Below are 22,649 nucleotides of genomic sequence, written 5' to 3'. Positions count from 1 at the left end.
AACCAAACGCTTTCTACCTTTTCTTTTTCTTTTCTACAGCAAACCTTTTTTTTTTTTTTGTGTGTGGAGAAAATTATGTTTTTAGTCCTGTAACTTACATTTTTTCAATTTTAGTCCTGTTATGGATCAATTTACATTTTTAGTCCTATAACTTGTAATATTTTTCAATTTCAATCCTTTTTCTTCTAAACTTGAAATTTTTCAATGGAAAATGATAAGTTGTAAATTGAATTTGGAGATTTTAATTTTTTATGATCCATGTGTTTTTTATATTTCAACCACAAATTAGATATTGTCCGTTGAAAAATTTTAATTTTGAAGGAAAAATGACTGAAATTGAAAAATATTACAAGTTACAGGATTAAAAATGTAAATTAACACATAACAGGATTAAAATTGAAAAAGATATAAATTATAGGACTAAAAATATAATTTTCTCTTGTGTGTGTTTTCTCCTTTATCAGCGAAACTAGGGTAAAGTATGATCGACCAAGGTGCGGAAATTTGCACAACGACGGGGAGAAGTTTAGGCGGCGTTTGGTACGCGCATTTTCCATTTTCATTTTCTGGAAAACGCGTGTTTTCTGGAAAATGGTGTTTGGTTTGCGTTTTCCGCGCGCGTTTTCTAAAAATTTGGCTATCGTTTTCTAGAAAAACAGAGAATGACAAAAAGTCGTTTTCTGTTTTCTAGAAAACGCGCGTTTTCCAGAAAATGAAAATGAAAACGGTGCAAATCAAACGCACCCTTAACAAGCATGGGCTTGCCACATGTTCTTGCCTTGCCTTTCCCTGCTCAAGGCCATGTCATTCCCCTCATGGAGCTCTGCTACTGCTTGGTGGATCATGGCTTCAAGGTCACCTTCGTCAACACTGAATTCAACCACAAGCGCGTCATCGCCGCGTTGTCGGCAGAGAGCACCGTGCGCCAGCTCGCTCTGGTCTCGGTTCCTGATGGATTAGGGGAGGAGGATGATCCGCACGATCTGGCGAGGCAAACGGAAGCACTCCAGAACACCATGCCTCGGTGCTTGGAGGAACTAATCGAGAAGAGCAACGAGACGGGGGAGCCGATGACTTGCATGTTGGTGGACGAGGGCATGGGATGGGCTCTCGAGGTTGGCCGGAAGAAGGGTCTCAGATCTGCCGCGTTCTGGCCGGCGGCTGCCCAGATGCTGGCCGCGATCCTGAGCATAACAGAGTTGATTTCAAGAGGCGTCCTTGATGCACATGGTGATCGATCAAGAACATCCAAAAACACATCCTGACAGTTTTTGATCTTGCAAAATTACTAACAGCAATCTTCACAGGTACGCCCATCCCAGAACATGAGATGTTCCAGCTCGGTCCTGGAATGCCATTCATCGACGCTGCCCACTTGATATGGAACCTAATCGGAGACGAAAGGAGCAGAGAAATAGTCTTCAACTACTTCCTCAACAACATCAGAGTCCTTGACGTCGTGGATTTCATCATCTGCAATTCCTTCAAAGAGCTCGAAGAGCCGACCTTCTCCTACGCCCCAAAGATTCTCCCCATCGGGCCTTTGCCCACCGGCCTCCGGCCGAGCCGGGCCGTGGGTTACTTCTGGCCGGAGGACGCAGCCTGCCTATCGTGGCTCGACGAGCACCCGCCGGGTTCTGTCGTCTACGTGGCTTTCGGTAGCCTCACCATCTTGCGCCGCAGTCAGCTCCAGGAACTCGCCCTCGGGCTGGAGGCGACTGGCCGACCGTTCCTGTGGGTGGTCCGGCCCGATCTCGCCGTCGACTCGGCCGACGCTTGTCCGGATGACTTCAAGGACCGCGTGGGAAACAGAGGGATGATGGTGGCTTGGGCGCCGCAGCAGAAGGTGCTGGCCCACCCTTCCGTCGGTTGCTTTGTGTCTCACTGTGGCTGGAACTCCACCATGGAAGGCGTCAGGAACGGGAAGCTCTTCCTTTGCTGTCCATACTTCGCAGACCAGTTTCTGAACCAGAGCTACATTTGCGATCATTGGAAGGTGGGTCTGAGCTTGACGCCTGACGAGAGTGGGATCGTCCAGCGTGAACAGCTCAAATCCAAGGTGGAAGTGCTGCTGGGGGATGCGGAGATGAGTGAAAGAGCGTCGTCGTTGAAGGAGAAAGCTCAAAGCAATACTGACCAAGGAGGGACTTCATTCCACAATCTCAAGAGGTTCATCGACACTATCAAGGCGGCGAATCCTTAATCTAAATTTGACCAAATTGTTCGAAAATAATGCTCTTTCTCACATTTTGTGTGGTTTGTTTTTCCCCATCGATGTTATATAAACACCCTCCATTGTAAAATGCAAAACAAGAACAAATAAGCAAACAAAAAAGGCAAGCAAAGGAGAAAGAGGGACAATATGGAGAAATCGAAGCAGGCATCTGTTTCGTTTTTCTCCTTGTCCATCTTTCTCCTGTTGCTCATTGTCACCTCGGCCACTCCTGCTGAAGACATCAGCTACAGGGCTCTTCACAGAGGCGATCAAACACCTTGCTCTCGTCGAAGCACCACCTACCTCAACTGCCACGAAGGCAGCCGGGCCAACCCTTACAAACGTGCTTGCTCTAAGACTGAACATTGTCGAGGCGCTGATATAAAGTGATGAGCTTATTTGTTCTTCCAACCAAAATATAAATGTAAAGTGATGCATTTTGAGGAAAGAAACAATATAAAATTTTTTTGATAATTTTATTATTAAAATTAATAGATTTATTTATATAAATTTTCTAATATAATAATAGAAAGATTAAATAAGTCATACAATGATTAATAATTATAAACATAGTAATATAATAGATTTGGAAATATTATTTTTCCTATTTAATTCATGTTGATCTTGATTGTGTATCAAATATAATAAATCTCAATTGATTGAAATCAATTAGAGATTATTTCCATTATTATCATTACCCTCCGACAAATTCAACGGGAGTACTTGAACATTGAGTTTGAGTGCTAACTTGATGAAATGTTGTCTAGATAATGGCTTAGTAAATATATCAGCAATTTGATCTTCCGTAAAAATATAAGAAATCGAAAGTTATCGAGTCGTCACACGCTCGCGAATAAAATGAAAATCAATCTCTACATGCTTAGTACCAGCATGAAAAACAGGATTTGCCGTAAGATAAGTTGCTCTAATTTTATCACACCGTATTTTAGACGTAACTGTTGAGAAAAAGTGTAATTCTAAAAAAAGATACCGTAGCCAAACAATTTCTAACGTTACGTTAGCGATAGCTTTATATTCAGCTTCAGTACCCGAGCGAGAGACTGTAGGTTGCTTCTTTGAAAGCCAGGAAACAAAATTTCGCCCAAGAAATATAGCATATCCACTAGTAGAACGACTATCTTTGGGAGATCTAATCTAATCTGCATCACCGTAGGCAATCAACTCTCATGAAGACTGACGATATAAAAGAAGACCATGTAGAATAGTGCCTTTGAGATATCAAAGAATTCGCTTAACACTTTTCCAATGATGTTCAATAGGAGCATGCATAAATTGACAGCCACGATTCACAGCGAAAGCAATATCAGGTCGTGTAATTATGACATATTGTAGGGTACCACAATACTACGGTAGATCTAGGGGTCAGACATCAAAGAAGAGGATGAAGGTGCAGTGAAACCACCCTCAATGATTGGTGTGGAGATAGGACATGCACCATCAATTTTAGTTCGTTGTAGGAGTTCAGTAATGTATTTGCTCTAAGAGAGAAGACAACATTCAGAATGTGAGAGAAACTCTATGCCAAGAAAAAAAACAAGCATTGCCAAGATCCCGAATAGGAAACTCTTGACGGAGAAGATGTAGTAAAGTAGTAATGTCATTTTGATCATTACCAGATATTAATATATCATCCATATAAATCAGAACAAATATTGAAAATTCCTCATTACATTTGTAGAATAGGGAAGAGTCTGTTTTTGAGTCAGAAAATCCCTGAGTATGAAGCTAGGTAGATAGACGATGAAACTATGTACGAGGTGTTTGTCGAAGACCATATATAAACTTCTGAACTTGACACACATGTGTTGAAAGTTGCGGATGGATAAATCCAGGAGGTTGCTCCATATAAGCAGTTTCTTCAAGGTGTCCATGAAGGAAAGCATTAGAAACATCTAATTGGCGTATTGGCCAATTGGAGCTTATAGTTATAGATAGTAGCAATTTGATAGTTGTAATTTGACGACTGGACTAAAAGTATTATTGAAGTCAATACCTGCCTGTTGATTAAAGCTTTTAGCAACAAGGTGAGCTTTGTAACGTTCAATAGAACCATTTGCATGATACTTAATTCGGTAAACCCATTTAGAGCCCACAATATTCATAGATAGGATACGAGGGACTAAGCTCCAAGTTACATTACGAAGAAGAGCATCAAATTCTGTAACCATCGCAGTATGCCAATTTGTATCTTTGATTATCTGTGTAAAACTAGAAGGTTCAACAAAATTTAAAGAAGCAATAAAAGCACGTGGAAGAGGAAAATGAGTGGAAACTGGTTGACATCGTGCATAAATATTGCTTAGAGGAATATCATCATCAGAGCTACTTGGAGATGAATGGTCAGACGGATGAGAATCAGAACTAGAGAGTGGATCACCACTAGCCGTCGAGTCTACAGGAACTTGTGGAGATGGAGCAGGACCCAAGATATCATCCCCCTTGTACTTTCAATATGTCCTGATGAATCAATATGTGGGGCTTCTAGTATATTGCTTGGTGATATTAGATAGTTGCCTTGATTATCTGAAGGAGGATCTGAGGTAGCAACTGCAAGCGAAAATAGAGATTCATCAAAAGTAACATGTCGAGAAATATATATCCGATTGATTGAAATATGGAGGCAACGGTACCCATAATGCAAATTACTATAACCAAAGAAAACACATTGTAAAGAGCGAGGGTTTAACGTGCTTAGAGTAAGGTCGTAGTCAAGGATAATATGCGCAACCAAAGATACGAAAGAAGAAGTAATCTGGAAGACAATTATAAAGTCTTTCCAAGGGACACTTATTTTGAAGTAGTGTTGTGGGTAAACGATTGATAAGGTAGATTGCGGTTTGGACAACATCATCCCAAAATTTAAGAGGAACCGAGGCATGATTAAGAAGAGTTAAGGCAGTTTCAATCATATGACGATGTTTTCTCTTCAGGAGTGTGGGAACAAGAGACTCGATGGATGATGCCAGAGAAAGTAAGATGACGATGAAGCGCTTAATACTCTCCACCCCAATCAAAATGAAGGGAGAGGATTTTACGATCAAAATAGCGCTTAACATATTTTTGAAAGTGACAAAAAATATCAAAGAGATCGGACTTTCTTTTCATAGGAAAAATCCAAGTAAACTTGCTGAAATTGTCAATAAAAATAACATAATAAAGAAAACCTTGATTAGATAGAATAAGAGCAGGACCCCATACATTAGAGTGAATAATTTCTAAAGGAAAACTAGAAGTGCGAGAAGAAGACACAAAAGGTAATTTATGAGATTTTGCTTTCATGCAAGCTTCACATAAATGAGAAGAGGAGGCTAAAGAAATTGATAAACCATACTGGTTAATGATATTCTGAACAACATGTAGAGACGGATGACCAAGACATGCGTGCCAAGAGAATTTATCAATGTGTTCTCCAACAAACGCATTAATGTAGGTGGACTGAAGATGATAAATACTTCACAAGACAATGATGAAAATGAAATTCAAAAAACACATTATTATCAAGAGCAAACTGACGGACGGAAAGTAAATTTTTAGTAATAGAAGGAACATAAAAAGTGTTGCGCATGCGAAAAGTACGATCGCATGAGTGAAAAGATGTGTTTTCAATGTGAGTAATTTGCAAATCTGAGCTATTACCTATATGTACCATGTCGGGTCCATCATAAGGTGAAGCTTCTGTGATAATATTATATTCCGGTATAACATGATGAGTTGCTCCAAAATCCGGATGTTATCCTGGGTTCTCAAGAGTCGATGAAACTATATTAGGAGAGATAGAATGTGAGAATATTTTAGAATGAGATGACTGGGCTGTAGAATGCCAAGAAGGTGGTGGTCGATTTGAAGATGCATGCTCTCCTTGTGAAATAGTTGGTTGTCCCAATGCTGCAGGACCACCAGCAATTTGAGTCAAATCTTTTTGGACATTGAATACTAATATGTCCAATTCTAAGATAAATTTGACATCTTCTCCGACTATAAGACCAATCAAATCTTTTAGAGCAATGAATACTAGTATGACCAACGATGTGACAAATTTGACATCGGTTTAAACTTTGCTTTTGGCCACCTTGATGTTGTTGAGCATCTGACATCGAAAATAAATAACTCGTCCCTTGATAGTAATAGACTTTACTGGAAGAACTAATGGCCAAAAATAATACTTGGCACTGGAACCTTGCTGTCCAATGTAAGCGACAAATTAGGAGCTTGGTGGATAGTGACGACCACTTGTTGTGGGTGTCAGAGTAACTTTTTATTGACGGCGATAAGAAAGCAGAAGGCTTTTCTACATTGGCTTAGGCAGCTATCGGTGGTAAATAGAAGCACTTGCTACGATGGAGATGAATAGCAATAAAAAATAACAAGACTAATTAATAGAAAAATAACACTAGGAGAAAAGGCAGAGAAAGAAGAGAAAAATAAGACTCGAGAAAAAAAATTTTCCACCCTCTCTATTTTTTTTTCTTTTTTTTCCTCTGGGTTTTTTTTTTTTTTTTTGCTTTTTTTCATAACAAAAACAGAAGAGGAAAAAAACAGACAAAAAAATACAAAGAGAAAAAATTAAACGAACAAATAATAATTTTATCTTTGTCGAAACTGCTATTGTCGATAAAAAAGAATTACTAATGAAAGGAGAAGAAAAATTGTTATTGCCGAAGTTGCGGCACTGTAGACAATGATATCATACATGTTGAAATCAAGAGGAAAAAAGTAATATAAAATTTTTTGATAATCTTATTAGTAAAATCAATAGACTTATTTATACAAATTGTCCCACACAATAATGAAAATATTAAATAAAACATATAATCATAATAATTATAAACATAGTAATATAATAGACTTGGAAATATTATTTTTCCTATTTAATTCATGTCCATCTTAATTGTGTGACAAATATAATAAATCTTAATTGATTGAAATTAATTAAAAATTATTTTCATTATTATCATTAATGTATCTTTTATTATTCCAATAATGATGTTAATTATTGTTGAGTTCGATGATTTATCCTATTTTACTATGGCTGGTTTACATAAAATTCGAGTTCAGGTAGTTCAGACGGATAACTTACCTCTGTAGGTAAAGCTCTAGCAAGAAAAGGAACTTAAAATTTCATGGATCGATGATAAATACTTACACCAACTGCCTTGGCAAAATTACACCAACAGTTTTGGTCTTAATTTTGAAGCAGCAAATATACAAGACTCTTCGGACCAGTACTCAACTAGTTCCTCATGACGCGACTTTTTTACTTGTTCTCTGGCGTTATAACTTATAAGACAGCCCTTGAGCAATTTTCTGTGCCTTCTCACCGACTGATTCTGTGCACAAATAGAGAGACTTGAACTAGAATAAGAGGGCAGCTATCAGTTGACACAGCTTCGAAAATGAGAAGTTTTGTATCGATCCTCTTTTCTGTTCTGCAAAAAAACTGCAGATCTTTGTCATGCTAAACAGTGATTGAACAGAAGGACCTGGAAAGAGAGCATGCAACCATTTCATGGCATGTGGTTAACAGCCTTCAAATGCCAACCAACATGCCATTTTGCTATAAACTCATTAGAATAGATTCATGCGATTCTAGAAATGTAAAAAATGCAATTGAGCTACAATTGCTGTTGGATTTTGCAAATGATCATTTTGAGCAATACAACTCAGTTAAACAGATATCTGATCTAATTACAGTAATTTGAATTAACATATAGCAAATTAGATTCATCCAAACAAACTTTAGCATGATTTCACTTATTGTGACGGGATAAAATGGGAGGAAATCCATGGGTTATCCTTCTGCTTCCTTACTCAAGCGATTAGACAACGAAAACACACCACTGAAAAACAGCAAGTTTTAGGGATTTTGTTAATTTATTCAGCTAAAATCACCATGGAGGGATCAAACAGAAAAGATCAAGAGAACTAACCTCAAACAAAATTTTACTCATTTTTAAGCATCAGTCAATATCTGATGCCTCCTCAGAGTCAGATAGTGGCAGCAGAGTGCATGCACCTAACATGTGCCCATTGAGACATACAAAACACTCGATGCTGTCATCGTAAGCGCACAGCCTGATGCAAGCACTCCTGGGTATCATCTTGGCCTGCAACATATCCCACAATTTTGCCTTGCAATATGGACACACCTGTGTCGGATGGAATTGGGCCTGCCTATCGATAAGCATCTTTCTTACCCTCGACACCGAAAACGATTTGAACATACCACGAAAGATCCCTACATCACCATCATCACCTTGATCAAGGTGTTCACATGGGTCAGACACATACAAAACATCTGTCCTACATTGTGGAAGAAGAAAGCTTTTCCCCGAAGTCCTAGAAAACCTAGTCCTATAAACAAAGTGACCTGGGACATGGGCAATACCAAAGAGACTGCAACCTGAACAATGAATAAGAAGCTTTCCAAGTGCTTTCCAGTTTCCATCAACACTGTGACTCCCACATGACTGCATATCCAGCATCATTTTAGGGGCCCTTGCCCGGCAAAACTCCTTCCAGAAGACACGCTTGGCAATCTCATCAAACCATTTGCAAACACAAGACATTACTGCAATCGATCTAGGGTTCCAGTTCAGATGTTGGAAGACAAGGTAGATTGCATCCTCGCTCAAGTGACCTTTTGTGCATAAGCATGTAGCTGAGTGTGTGCAACGATACTGTTTCGGCACCAACATCTTATTAACAAGCATGCGCAAGCTACACTCCTGTTCTAACACCAGCAAACAACTGCGAGCCTCTATCTCAGTGACTGAATAACCAGTAACCTTTCTGTAAGAAAAAAAGAAAGAATTAAGTAAATAATAGCAAAAGCAGGCTCCAACTAAGATTCATGAAATCTAATATGATTGATACATTACCGAGAAGGTAAAATGGTTCTACGATACTAAAATCTTTAAGAAAGTAACATTACTAAATATCATAATCCCATATCCTGATTAATGTTAACCTAAAACTTGGATTAGGTCAACTCATTGGTATGGTCTCAACTAAGAAAAATCACAATACGAACAGATGAGAGTCAAACTGGAAATTTTCACACGGATATTCGCCCAAAATAGTATCTTTCATGCAGTTGATGTACGAGTAAGCAACCACCCATCCCCATGGATTCACTATTATATCCTTGGTTCTGATTTCACGAGAGGACATCAGATCCTTAAACAGAAAGAATGAAATCCAAACTATCCCTTGCTATCAACACGAACAAAAGATCTAAAGGTACCCAACTCTATAAAAAAAATCCAACTCCAAGGTTTTAATTCCCCAATTTCTTCACAAAGCGATCAAACGATTACTCAATCCGAGCGATATTCATATTGCATGCATACTTCACGAGACGGCCCTTGATTATCGAACCCAAATCGCGTACAAACAAGTCCAAACAAGAGATGAAAGAAGCATCACATTCAACGCCTCGAAAAATCAAACGAAAATCACCCCTAAAAAACCCTATTTTCAAAAGAAACAAACGAACAACTCTCTCACCTGATTCGTAGAAGCTCCTTCTGATCCTCCCTTTTACGCTTACAAAAGCTCGGAAGAGGAAATCCGTCACCTTTGACCGATGGCCGGAGAACAGAACCAGGTCAAGAGAGAAATTGAGACTTTGAGAGATCTATCTCATCTCAGAGCGCTTGCCTGCTTGCTTGGCGACGGGAGAGAGCAGCAGCGGGCAAAGTAAAAGCCACTCACGAAGCACATAATTACAATGATGCCATCCTTCTTTCCACAGAGATTCACCACTTTGTCCGTTTTCAAGGGTAGTTTAGTCCAAATAAAAGACATCTCACCCGCCAATTGGTCTGAGACAAGAAGAGGGAGAGACGAAGAAGACAAGCGATGCGACACATCAAAGGGGGACAAACGAATCTTAATTCGCTGCATCGGCGAGACACGGACTGTACATTTCTAACCGCTCAGAAGACGCCAAGCACGAGCAGCGTTTCCTCTTCTAGTCAATGAGGAAGGGTAGGCCGGGAGATGGGAGGACGGCTATTTTGCGCGAACAGCATTCAGGATTTAGACGACGAGCAAGTGGCCACGCGTACACGCACGCTGGCCTTTCCAGACTGTGTATACCAGTTGTTGATATGCAATTAACTTTAAAATGTTCAGAATTAAGCTAATTTAAACACTAATGGTATTTGTTTTATTAGTTTTTATTTGTGGGAGTAGATTCAGTCCTATGTAAACATTTATTTTTTTTTTTACAATTTCTGAATTTTAAAAAATGGTAATTAGAGATAGTTTTTTAAGCCATCAAATGGTAGAAGAAATAGTAAATGAATCTTACTATTTAATTTGGTAAGAGTTTTTTTTTTTACAATTTCTGAATTTAAAAAAATGGTAATTAGAGATAGTTTTTTAAGCCATCAAATGGTAGAAGAAATAGTAAATGAATCACCTGTTCATGAATTTTGCTATTTAATTTAGTTATATATATATATATAGAATTTTGCTATTTAATTTAGTTATATCTATATATATATATATATATATATATATATATTTGGTAAGAGTTTTTTTTTTTTTTTTACAATTTCTGAATTTAAAAAAATGGTAATTAGAGATAGTTTTTTAAGCCATCAAATGGTAGAAGAAATAGTAAATGAATCACCTGTTCATGAATTTTGCTATTTAATTTAGTTATATATATATATATAGAATTTTGCTATTTAATTTAGTTATATCTATATATATATATATATATATATATATATTTGGTAAGAGTTTTTTTTTTTTTTTTACAATTTCTGAATTTAAAAAAATGGTAATTAGAGATAGTTTTTTAAGCCATCAAATGGTAGAAGAAATAGTAAATGAATCACCTGTTCATGAATTTTACTATTTAATTTAGTTATATATATATATATATATATAAATATAAAAGTTTGAACAATCCATTTAACTAAACGAATATTTATAAACACATATATATTTAATTTATTAATATTCACGAATAATATTCTTAAATATGTTTATGAATAATATTCATAAATAATCTTTTTAAATAATATTTGTGATAGTTCGTCAATAAAACTCTTATCAACTTATTAAATAAATAAAAAATTTTAAAATCAACAAATAAATTTATATTATAAAATTCAATAATTAATCAAATAAATTTAAAATATAAAAATTTTAAACAATCAAATAAACTTGAATTAAAAATTCAAATCACAAAGTAAACTCAAATCAAAGTCAAATTATAAAAAATCAAATCAAACTCAAGTTATAAAAAATCAAATCAAACTTAAACAATTATTTTAACAACTTAATTTATTTTAAGTTCAGTTAAATTTGACTGGATTATTTTATCGAATAAACTTAAATACTTTATAATTTAACGCCACTTAACTTGTTACCGTCCTAAATGCGAGGATCTATAGAAAGACACCATTTAATATTGATTGGTTTGTCAGTCCACGTATTTAATGGTATTTATTATATATATATATATATATAATTTTTTATTAATTCATCTATTGAATAAAAATATAATTTATGCACACAAACTAAGTTAAAAGTAAAACTGTAAAAGTAATAAATTATAAGGGCCAAAATGCACATGGTTGAGATCACTCACCTCACCTGCTCGATGATTAAGTCGGTTCGATTGAACACCAGGGCCTGCGATTGGGTCTTCAGCCGTCGGCCCTTTCTCTCGCTTTTGCGATCACCATCGATCGCTTCTCCTCCATCTGCGTTTGGTTTCATCAATTTGATGCATCATCTCGGCTTTGTTGTTATCCTCTCGATCTCCATCGCGCTGTGTCATCTCGTAGATCATTGTAGCAATGTCGCCGACGAGGAACGGCGCCGTTCGACATCCGAGATGGATACTGGAGCCTCCAAGCTATCTCCCTGCAACAGGTACATATAGACCTTCGTCTAGAATCGTAATCGTTCTATGTGGTTGTTTTTTCCATTCGCCTTTGCAACCAATTGCATTATTTCGCCAAAAAAAATTCCTGGTAATTTTCAACTGGTGATCGGCGTTTCTGGTTACTTTTGCTTCACTGAACTGTTTCAATATATTTTTTTTCGCTTAGGCATATGTATGACCCATTTGTACAGTTTGCAACTTGATTCATCAGATTTTCTCCTAGTTCAAACTTAAAAGTGCATATGCAACCGTTTCTCCAGGCGATATTTTGCTATTCTAATTGAATAAGAGAGATTGCCTGTGAGTTGAAGCTACATGTTCAGCTAATTTCTAGATGCTCGGATTAACTTCTTCACTGGTTCATATTGAATTCTGGAATAAGTGGCGGAAGTCACAGCTTCCAAGACTCATTATAAACTATGTTACTAAATGCCATTTCCCTAATTAATATCGTTGTATCAATATGACAGCATCTCGATCACTTCACTGCTAAGTGGCTGAACGAGTAATTCCTCTACTGAATGCCACATCTGAAGAAGGACATATAAGATATAATTTTATTGCTGCTACTGCTATTAGTACTACTGGCTACTATCTTCCAAATTGTTTGATTGGCATATATTTAAGGTATGTCTATTGGATCCTTTTCTGAAAGCTTAAAGTTTTTGGGGTAATTAATGACCAGATAGGATTTAAGTTTATATTAAAATTTAAAACTGGAGGTTCCATGTTAAAATCTTGTTTGTGTGAGCAATATCTCCCAGTTGAGTTCAGCAGTTTTTATTAGCACCACTGCCATCCCTTCTGTTTGATTGAGATGATAGCAGTGGTGGTCCTGTGTTTAAATACAATCAGTGTTTTTGAATTGGAAATCATTAGATAAATTTGTCCACACTGCTCATGGTAAATTTGACAAAATTTGTCCACCAATTTGGGTACAGACACAAACTTAATGCAACAATACTGGCTGCAGATATATGAAGCATCTATGAGAGTAAATGTACTTTGATACAGTATTTATTGTATTCTCATCAACATGAATCTTCCAACCTACCATACTATTTCCTTTGCGCTTGGATTGTGGTTCCTGAAACTTTTTCTGGCAAACAATAATCTTGAATGTTGAAAACCAACCGGGCTGATGTTAATAATCTTGAAAGTTGGTAAGACTGTCAATAATGATTCCAACTACTTAAAAGACAAACTTCACTGCACATCTTATGGTCCAATATCCAGGATAGAGAAAGCTCGACGCATCTTGAATAAAAAAGTGTGCTTGATGGACTGTCGTTGATTGTTATGACGTCCATGTGTATCGAAGTGGACTGGATGCAAATCATTGCCGCAAGCTTTTCTTACATCAGTCGTGGCAAACGTGTTAAAACTGTTCCACTGTGCAGTGAAATCTGAAAACTACAAGGAGGACTACTTGGCAGGGTACTTCTCTAGCATCCCATGATGCACAAAAAATTTGTAAGCTCTTTTCCTCCTCTAATACTTATTCGCCTTCCCTATTGGTGTAGTCGATAGTTGCCCTGCTCCGTTTGTGAAACACAGCAAAGTTGCAACTAACACAGCTTACACAATAATTTTTTTGTCCCTACTCTTGGATTTGATTCCCGTACTGATGTTTCCAGACTTTTTTATTTAAAAAAAAAACAAGTTTTTTAGTGTCTGCTGGGTAAAAAATATATATAGTATGAAAAAGATTGAAATTTATCTTGCATCGCTTGATAAAGACTGCAAGAAGAGGATGGTAAGCCACTCCTTGTACACGTCAACTCAGTGGCAACTGGGAAGAACAGCCATGAATGAGGCAGAGGAAGTCAACTTTCTCTTTTACTCTTTAAGTGCTAGATAATTTGGTGGGAGTTTATCCACAGATTATTTTTTTTTAATTTTTTATATTTTTTAGTTGCCATTTATATTTAATTGTGTGAGTGCAAGTGGGTGTGTTTATTGTGTGTAAGGGGGAGAGAGAGAGAGGTTTGGTACGAATCAGATGGAGGATAATGGGGGAAGCGGTGGCCGAGATGACATCGGAGAAGAAGCGGCGGCGGCCCCAAGGGCGGGGGCGCCACCGCGGCCTACCATAACCCTCCCTCCCCGCTCCTCCTTCGAGGGCCTCTTCCGCGGGGGCGCGTCGGAGCTGAGCCCCGGACCGCTGACGCTGGTGTCGAGTTTCTTCGCCGAGGACCCCGACTCGGAGTGCCGCTCCTTCACTCAGCTGCTTGTCGGCGCGATTAATTCTCCGGTGGCGGTGGCGAGGAGGACAGGAGGAGCTACGAAAGAGCAGGGGAAGGATGCGAAGAAGCTCTCGAGCGACGGCGAGGAGAGTGGTGGCGGTTTGGTCCGTTCGGGGTACAATCAGCCCCCAAGCCTGGCGATTAACCACCCGCAGATTTTCACTGTGCCGCCTGGGTTGAGTCCTACTGACTTGCTCGATTCTCCTTCTTTCTTTTCTTCTGCCCTGGTATGTGATTCATTAAATATCTGATTCGATGCAAATTTTCCTGCAATTGTTGGTTGATAGATGGAGTCGAGTGGCTAGGTAGTCCGGAATAGGTGTTAAATTCAGTATTGAAATTACCAAATACCTCAATTTGGAGGTTCTTAATTATTTGTGACTATTGTTGTGTAGATGCTGGGTTGTTTACAGTTGATTGGCTATGAATCAACGATTTCACATGTAGAAAGAAGCAGAAATCCTTTATCAATCTCCATCAATTGAAGACGGATCTTTTTCTTTTTTCATTTTTTTTGCTGATATTTACAACTTTTGAATGTGGAGAATAGTTCATGCTTCTGTCAATTTGGACTGATAATATATCTTTCAAACAAACAGAAATAATAATTTAATTGTTGCTACTAGATAATGGTTGACTGGTAAATGATAATATATTTTTCAAACAAACAGAAATAATAATTTAATTGTTGCTACTAGATAATGGTTGACTGGTAAATGAAATTGTGTACTAGTTGTGATACATCACTTATCATGTATGGTTCTTTAGTCGCAAGCCGTAGTTAGTGGAGAGCAACAATATTCACTTTCCAAGTGCCCAAACTCTTAGGTAACAATGAACCTAAATGTGTCAGTCTCTGTTACATTTACACTATGCTAGTTTAAGAAACAATTACCAGCATGTTATTGTGTCATGTAGTTATATAACATGGTCTGATTTTCATCAATGGTGTAGAACTCTTAACTTGTTGCACTGAGTTTGATGAGAAAACAGATAAAATTTGACCAAGGTACTAAGAAACAGACAATTTGATCCTGCATGATCAAATATCAATCAATGATTTATTTATTTTTATCATATGGTATAGTAATAAAAGGTGATTACAGCTAACAACTTAAGCTCGAACAAGGAATTAAAGTTGAAGGAACTTTACACTCATAGTCTCCATCATAAGGATGAACCACAACTTTGACTGCAAAAGAATGACATTGAATGTCATTCTTTAACATTATAATTGTGGCATAGTAGCAAATACTGTTAATGTAGGCAAAAGAAAGACATTTAGGATGGCCTGTACTTATTGCTAATAAGGCAAATATCTTGTGAGGATTTCACCCTTGGGCATCTAGAAGTAACACCGGGTAACAATGAAGAAAAATTCTCTTTTTTATCAGAGGATGACAAGATGAACCAACTTAAGAAGATGCGTGGTTTGTTTTGTGTTGTCTGTTATATCAAACTTCTATGATTTGAGGAAACAACCTTTGTTACTTCTACACTTGCACTAGCCTTATCAAGTTTACTTCATTATATTTCATGTGAATATTTGACATTGAATGAACCAAAGTAGCAGCTCGTTTACTTCTTTTCTTACTTATCTGACTATATAAGCAAAATCTGGAATATAGTTTTTTTGACCTTTGACACTTAACATTTCCTTGAACAAATAAATTGTTAATCATTTGTAGAAAACCAATAACTCTATGATTGTTTTGGTATCAAGAGAACATTTTATACTGTTGTAACTTGGAGATCTTCTTTGCTTGATTGCAATATGTTTTTATTTATTTTGGAATTTTTAGTTCCACCTAATTGAACTTTGCTGTTTATCTTCTCAATCAATTTCTCCCCCCAAAAATTAAGATACTTTGAAGTATGTCTGATTCAATTTCAGAATATTACCAAGAAGCTTTTGGATTAATTCCTTCAATTTTTCTTTTCCTTTGGATCCCCATAGGGTAATTTTGCAATGTCCCACCAGGAGGCTCTTGCTCAAGTCACTGCTCAGGCTGCACAATCTCCATTTAGTATGCTGACCAAAGCAGAGCTACCTTCACCTTTCTCAACAGAAATGACAAAATTCTCATCACAACCAATCCAGGAGAGTCCTCCTAAACCTACATATTCTAGTACAAAATCTGAGGAAGGTTCACAAACTTTTAATCAAAAATCTCAACCTAATACAACTGTTGTTGGCAAACCTTCTCATGATGGTTACAATTGGCGGAAGTATGGGCAGAAGGTTGTAAAAGGGAGTGAATATCCTAGGAGCTATTACAAATGCACTCATCCAAAATGTCCAGTTAAGAAAAAGGTCGAGCGTTCAGTTGATGGTCAAGTAACTGAAATAACATATAAGGGCCAACATAACCATGAACTCCCTATACCAAACAAACACACCAAGGAAGGTAATTCTAGTAGATTGAATGAGACTAATGGGCACATTGACAATCTGGAACCAGGTTTTCTTGATTGTCATGGTAATTTCAGCAAACCAAACAGTGAAAACACTGCTCTGTTTTCCAGTAAAGACCGAGAATCAGGCTATGGTTCACCAGAACAATTATCTGGATCTAGTGATGGTGAAGAAGTAATTGAAAGTAGGCCGGATGAGGAGGATGAGGATGAGTGTGATCCCAAAAGAAGGTATACTTGAGATGTTACTAATTTTTTTAACATTTATATCGTTTTCAGATGGTGTAATTGTCTTTCTCTTATCTGTAGGAACGTGACAGCATCTTCTCAAAAGACTTCTAATGAGCCTAGGATCATCGTCCAGACAAGAAGTGAGGTTGATCTTCTTGATGATGGCTACAAATGGCGCAAGTATGGGCAAAAAGTAGTAAAAGGAAATCCTAATCCAAGGTAGTATCTTAGAGTACATTTTTACAATATTGCCATTCTCATTTGCATGTATATTTTGAGTATATTCATGTCTTGTTTTCACTTCTCTCTAGTAATTTAGGATAGCATATTAATTACAGGAGGTTGCAATTGTGTTGGAAAGTTATTTTATCCTATTAGCAAGCCTCAAAAATATTTAGCTACCAATGGAGAGAGAACTGGAAGATCAACAATTTACTTGTTTTATCAAACTTTCTTCTATGCTTGTTATTTAAATCTGGATAAGTTCTCAGATTAATCCTTTCAAAAATTAATCTTTGGTTATTGGTATTTCATAAACAATTCCACATGGATCATGCAAATTCCTTTTTACAATATGGTTATGTATATTAGTGGAACAATCCTAATATTTTAGTTCCAATCTTCAGATCTCCGTTACTGGTTTTACTATTTGTGAATCATTATCTCCCAACTTTTTTACTCTATCAATGAACCAAATAAAAGTTAATGAGATTTGTATATTGTCAATCCTGTCTCTTGAAATTTTGACCTAGAATTTAAACCTCATTAATTAACATTAAACATTTTATTGATTGGATAACGTAGGAAATGTTAGGTTTAAATTGATCAATAAAAAATCTTGTGATGAGAGGGCTCCTGCTAATATGAAAGGACTTAAGGAGATCATGTATCCATTGAGATCAACAAATTTACGAAACTAACAAAGAGAACCAATTTTTTTTTTTTGTTAAACTGAAAGATCAATCGACAAAAGATGGAAATGTCATGATTAGGACCTATAAAAGCATCTCCATTCTCTCTTGTTAATTTATTTTCCATTTTAGCAAAATTTATCTAGGCCTGTTTGTGAATTTATTGTCTACGTGATACATCACCACTAATCTCAGTTACAAGCATGATTGCTTTTTAATGAAAGATCTGTTAAAGTTCTTTTAAAATTACCATCTCTGTGTTATTTTTGTCGTTAGATCTATCATTGACTTGCATCAAAAGATTCTGATCTCATCATTTCGTTGTAACTATACTAAAGTTCATGTGGCTTGACACTATTAACTTGTTCAATCCAGGAGCTACTATAAATGCACTTATGCTGGGTGCAGTGTGAGAAAACACATTGAAAGATCTCCGACCGACCCCAAGGCTGTAATTACGTCTTACGAGGGAAAACACAACCACGACATCCCAGCTGCTAGAAATAGGAAGCCATAAACAGTGATGCCAAAGCTGCTCCCAACCCTGCATAACATGTGAAATCATCGCGGAAAGCCAATATTATTTCTCCAACTTAAAGAAGCAGATAAGCAGTAGTATGAGTCTTTCGCTGGCAATGCCTTTCAAGTTAGAGCAAAGATCATGGAGCATGAACTGCATTTTTAGGTGCCACAGATTTGAAAGAAAGTTCAACAAAGGCGCTTAAACATACTCTACTGTAACATTATTCAACCCCGTCGTAGTTCTGTATTTGTTGTTGTGTCATTAGTGTGCTGGTACATGTTTGTTGATTGCAATTATCTTATGTATTATTTTTAAATTGTAGTTAGGCAATTCACATTTTCTGTTGTATATCATTTGTGCAACATAAAATGAGAAGAAAAAAAATTGTAAATGTGTTCCATTTGTGTCCAAGATATGGGCACCAGGAGGAGAAATGGTAAATTATGGATTTTTTTTTTATTTCATCACCTGGTAAAATATTTATGCACCATTCTGTCCTAAGATCTTTAAATAAATAGAAAAATCGCCCAGCTAGATTTGTAGAAAGGGACTTTAACCCCCTCTATTTTGCATCTAGTAGTATTTGGTCCTCTTCATATTTTAAAAATAATATTTAACCTTTTTATCAAAGTTAAATGCGAAAAAAATATAAAAGATCTTAATATTTTATTATGGAAAAAAATATATTAAATTTATTAATAATGTATGTACATTTCTATTTTCTCTATTGATATATGAATTAATTTTAGATAATTTAAAGTAATAATTGATATTTTTTATATGTCCATGACGTTTAATTTACTAATTAAAATTAATAAATTATATCTAACTTCCAACAATATATAAAAATTAATATTTAATATATTTTTGTCGCCTTAGCTGTGCATCCTTTGAATATAATGTGTAATAATTATTTTCTTCACTTCCCTGTATATTTAAAATTTTAGATTCATTCTTGTCCATGATTAAATAAGGTTATGTAAAAATATGTAAAGGTATAATTTTCTTTTCTTACGCGAAGGTAAATTTTCTTCGTTTTCTTTGAGCTCTTTTGCTTTCTCATGCATGTACCCAAGCTTCGCATCTCAGTTCATCACTGATTTAACCATCAAAAAAAGTAACACCGATAATGTCAGCCCTCAGCTGACAATTTTGGCATTGTGGGACATTGAGAGTGAATGCACCAACATCAATCACAGATATGAGTGAGTGACGAAGGACAGCATCACTAGATGTTTCTATATTTTTTTATCCTTTTATGTATTTTTTTTCTCCATATATATATATATATATATATATATATATATATATATATATATATATATATATATATATATATATATATATATATAATCGATGTAAATAATCAATAATTAAAGAAATATATCTCAATAATTAAAGAAATCCGAAGATATATGTAATTATTTTACATATAAATTAAATATGTGTTTTCTCTTTTAATATTATCAAAAATATAAGGACATAATTACCATCTACCAATTTTTTCACATTTGATTTTGATAGATTAAATATTATTTTTTAAATACAGGGTGATGCGACGATAAAATAGGGTCCACCGAGCATGAGTCAAGGGCAAAGACAATAGTTGACGTGGAGGTCAAATTTAGGGAAGTCAAAGAGAGAGAACCAACGGGTTCACCAAAAGTAGGTTGAACGATATTCGACGGCAATTGCCGATCGATCTAGAAGTGTCCGATCGGTTGGCAGGTTCATTAGGACAGATTGCTCATCCGAACGGGATCAGTACAGTCAGAATATTAGATGCTCACAATTGACAAAGTGAGTGCCAGGTCGACCGGAGCTCATGTCCGGTCGGACTAGAAACAATTTGCTGAACTGAGTCATTATGAAGAAAAGAAGTTGAGGTCGATCGAGTAGGGAATCCCGACCAAACGGCTACCCTGCTCGATCAAATAGTGGGAGCCCTCATATATCTCTTAATATCCCTCTGGGAGGTAATGCCACTGACAACAAGACATGGTCAACAGGCAAATCGTACGACGGAAGCTTCTGTTGGTGCAGCGGGGTCGACAAGAGGGGGATGAATTGCCTGCAATCAAAAAGTATACCCTCCTCAAAGAACTTCAACTCAAAAAGATAGCAACAAGAGTAATTAAATTAAATAACAGAAACAAAGAGAGATGACTCAGCGGTTTTGACTTGGTTACAACCAAGACGGTCGTTAATCCAAGGCGGTGGAAAGACGCACTAAAAGAGTCTCCTTCTTTGAAGGCGGAGAAGCCTTTTACAGAATTGGAAAGCACAGTAGTTGCTTAGAGAATTAAAGTACAGAGTTGTTGTTTCGTTGCTCTCGAGGCCCCTTTATATAGGGGTTCCAAAGCTTATCAGATGACCTGATCTTCGAGATCAGGTTTTGACTCGAGAGGGATCGGTCGACCGATCCCCAGGTTCGGTCGATCGTACCTGATGAACTCTCCCAGCTTTCCGTCTGGATGCAGGCTCTGTGGATCGAGCTTAGGTTCGGTCGACCAATCCTTGCGTTCGGTCAACCGATCAGCCAACGGTCTCCCTGAGCTGGCCCGATCAGCACGCTCGACTAGGTCTTCTGGTTTATCTTCGGTTCGGTCGACCGATCATAGGGTCCGGTCGACCGATCAGCCAACGACTGGTTGCTGACATGGCTGCAACGGCTGGCTACTGAAGATAGGGGTTCGGTCAACCGATCATGGCGTTCGGTCGACCGAACACTTGTCAAGTCAACTCCCGGTTGACTTGCTCTGGTTCGATTTGCTTGGGTGATTTCGGCCAACCAGAATAGGGATCACCCGAACTCAATTCACGGCCTTCTCCTCAAGCAGTCTTCCATCCCGACTTTACACCCCTCTAACGCCGCGCACGTTCTTCTCGCCCACCGGTGTACTCTTCCACAGCTCTCTCGTCCTTCGGACGCACCGAGCCCGTCGGCTCCCTTCCCGTGCCGTCCTTCTCACTGGGTGCGTCTTCCGCTCGACTTCCTACGCTCCTAAGCTCCTGCACACTTAGACACAGGGATCAGACAAACAGAACCTAACCTAAACTTGGTTGATCACATCAAAACAACCACGGAGTCCAACAGCTTCTACTATCTTGTCAGGGATTTGCATGCTCTATTAAGATATGGTGTCAGAGACATTTTCCTGACATATCTTTTCATAGAACGTTAGGAAAGCGTGCCCATACCTTCGGGAGGGTGCATGTCGCCCACTGTAGCAATATATAAAAAGGGGGGGGGGGGGGGTTCATGCATTAGTGGAGGTATGTACTATTCATTATTTACGCTTGTACTTTCACTGCTACTACGTTGCTCCACCTTCTTCTACTGTTCCGATGACTGGCTTGAGCGTCGGAGGGCCAACGTCGGGGACTCTTTCCTTGGCTTGGCATTAACATCTCTTGTGTTGTATATCAGAGCAGAGTCTTCGTGCGGTCAACCGAGGAGCCACCTTCCTCAGCCAGCCTTCTTCACGATTTTCGGACGGGATCATATTGGCACAATTTGTGGGAATATAGCTTGTATTCGAGACGTGGAGATGGAAGACGTTGGACGACTCACGATGGTGACACTAACAAAGGAGAAATTAGACATGCTGATACAAGCCCGAGCAACAAAGATTGTGGAGCAGCAATAGTAGGCGATGGTCGAGCTACATGTAAATGAACACAGTGTGTCAACGACGAGACAGCAAGCCGGATATAGAGACCAACAGGAAAATATATCCATTCGGGGGTAGAACAAGAAGCCGATCGGCACATACGGGGATGCGTCGAATGCGTCGATCCCCTTTAACCGAGCGTTGTTCCATACCCCTTCAGAGGAACAAGGCCAAGCAGACAAAGAGCAAGGATCTTCTTAGGATGAAACACCTATCCAGGACGGATGGAAGGAAAAGGCACCAATGGTCGATGATGCCCCAGAATAGGTCAACAGACAATTCTCGCAAGGGATCCTGGACGACCCACTACCACGCCATTACACTCCATTGACGATCGGTGAGTATAATGGAACGACAAACCCGGAGGACCATCTGACCAGGTTTGATAATACGACAATGCTCCATCAGTATACATATGAAGTGAAGTATGGGGTCTTCCTCACCACTCTCTCTAGATCGGCATAGCGGTGGTTTAGGCGGTTGCCGATTAGATCAATCTGCAACTT

The 22,649-nt window shown here is 37.7% G+C and overlaps 3 protein-coding genes across 4 annotated transcripts; 2 read left to right on the top strand and 1 right to left on the bottom strand.

Annotated features, from left to right (window-relative positions):
• The first annotated feature begins 752 nt into the window (after nucleotides 1-752).
• On the top strand, nucleotides 753-2,303 carry LOC122037373 (UDP-glycosyltransferase 83A1-like). The gene is made up of 2 exons (XM_042596823.1): nucleotides 753-1,230; nucleotides 1,308-2,303. Exons 1-2 carry the CDS (start codon nucleotides 756-758, stop codon nucleotides 2,201-2,203), a joined length of 1,371 nt encoding a protein of 456 aa, XP_042452757.1. The 5' UTR covers nucleotides 753-755; the 3' UTR covers nucleotides 2,204-2,303.
• Nucleotides 2,304-7,330: 5,027 nt separating this feature from the next.
• LOC122037356 (EID1-like F-box protein 2) lies at nucleotides 7,331-9,933 on the bottom strand. Of its 2 annotated transcripts, none has more exons than XM_042596801.1 (3): nucleotides 9,743-9,933; nucleotides 8,164-9,025; nucleotides 7,331-7,662 (listed from the first exon to the last, which is right to left on the bottom strand). In XM_042596801.1, exon 2 carries the CDS (start codon nucleotides 8,944-8,946, stop codon nucleotides 8,194-8,196), a length of 753 nt encoding a protein of 250 aa, XP_042452735.1. In that variant the 5' UTR covers nucleotides 8,947-9,025; nucleotides 9,743-9,933; the 3' UTR covers nucleotides 7,331-7,662; nucleotides 8,164-8,193. The 2 variants fall into 2 exon arrangements, with proteins under 2 accessions (XP_042452735.1, XP_042452734.1); XM_042596800.1 differs by having other exon boundaries at nucleotides 7,331-7,673; nucleotides 9,743-9,932.
• Nucleotides 9,934-14,079: 4,146 nt separating this feature from the next.
• On the top strand, nucleotides 14,080-18,933 carry LOC122037355 (probable WRKY transcription factor 4). The gene is made up of 4 exons (XM_042596799.1): nucleotides 14,080-14,616; nucleotides 16,347-17,035; nucleotides 17,114-17,254; nucleotides 18,322-18,933. Exons 1-4 carry the CDS (start codon nucleotides 14,146-14,148, stop codon nucleotides 18,461-18,463), a joined length of 1,443 nt encoding a protein of 480 aa, XP_042452733.1. The 5' UTR covers nucleotides 14,080-14,145; the 3' UTR covers nucleotides 18,464-18,933.
• The last annotated feature ends 3,716 nt before the right edge of the window (nucleotides 18,934-22,649 follow it).

This window comes from Zingiber officinale, unplaced genomic scaffold, assembly GCF_018446385.1.
Source record: "Zingiber officinale cultivar Zhangliang unplaced genomic scaffold, Zo_v1.1 ctg30, whole genome shotgun sequence".
NCBI lineage: Eukaryota > Viridiplantae > Streptophyta > Magnoliopsida > Zingiberales > Zingiberaceae > Zingiber > Zingiber officinale.
Note: the sequence above shows the minus strand (reverse complement) of the source record. Positions and strands in the feature narration are given on the sequence as shown.

Excerpts from the sequence above, each read along its gene's own strand:
- LOC122037373 (XM_042596823.1), top strand. The coding sequence starts at position 756 with ATGGGCTTGCCACATGTTCTTGCCTTGCCTTTCCCTGCTCAAGGCCAT. Across the intron at positions 1,231-1,307 it reads AGGCGTCCTTGATGCACATG|GTACGCCCATCCCAGAACAT; the intron begins GTGATCGATCAA and ends CAATCTTCACAG.
- LOC122037355 (XM_042596799.1), top strand. The coding sequence starts at position 14,146 with ATGGAGGATAATGGGGGAAGCGGTGGCCGAGATGACATCGGAGAAGAA. Across the intron at positions 14,617-16,346 it reads CTTTCTTTTCTTCTGCCCTG|GGTAATTTTGCAATGTCCCA; the intron begins GTATGTGATTCA and ends GGATCCCCATAG. Across the intron at positions 17,255-18,321 it reads AAAGGAAATCCTAATCCAAG|GAGCTACTATAAATGCACTT; the intron begins GTAGTATCTTAG and ends TGTTCAATCCAG.
- LOC122037356 (XM_042596801.1), bottom strand. The coding sequence starts at position 8,946 with ATGCTTGTTAATAAGATGTTGGTGCCGAAACAGTATCGTTGCACACAC.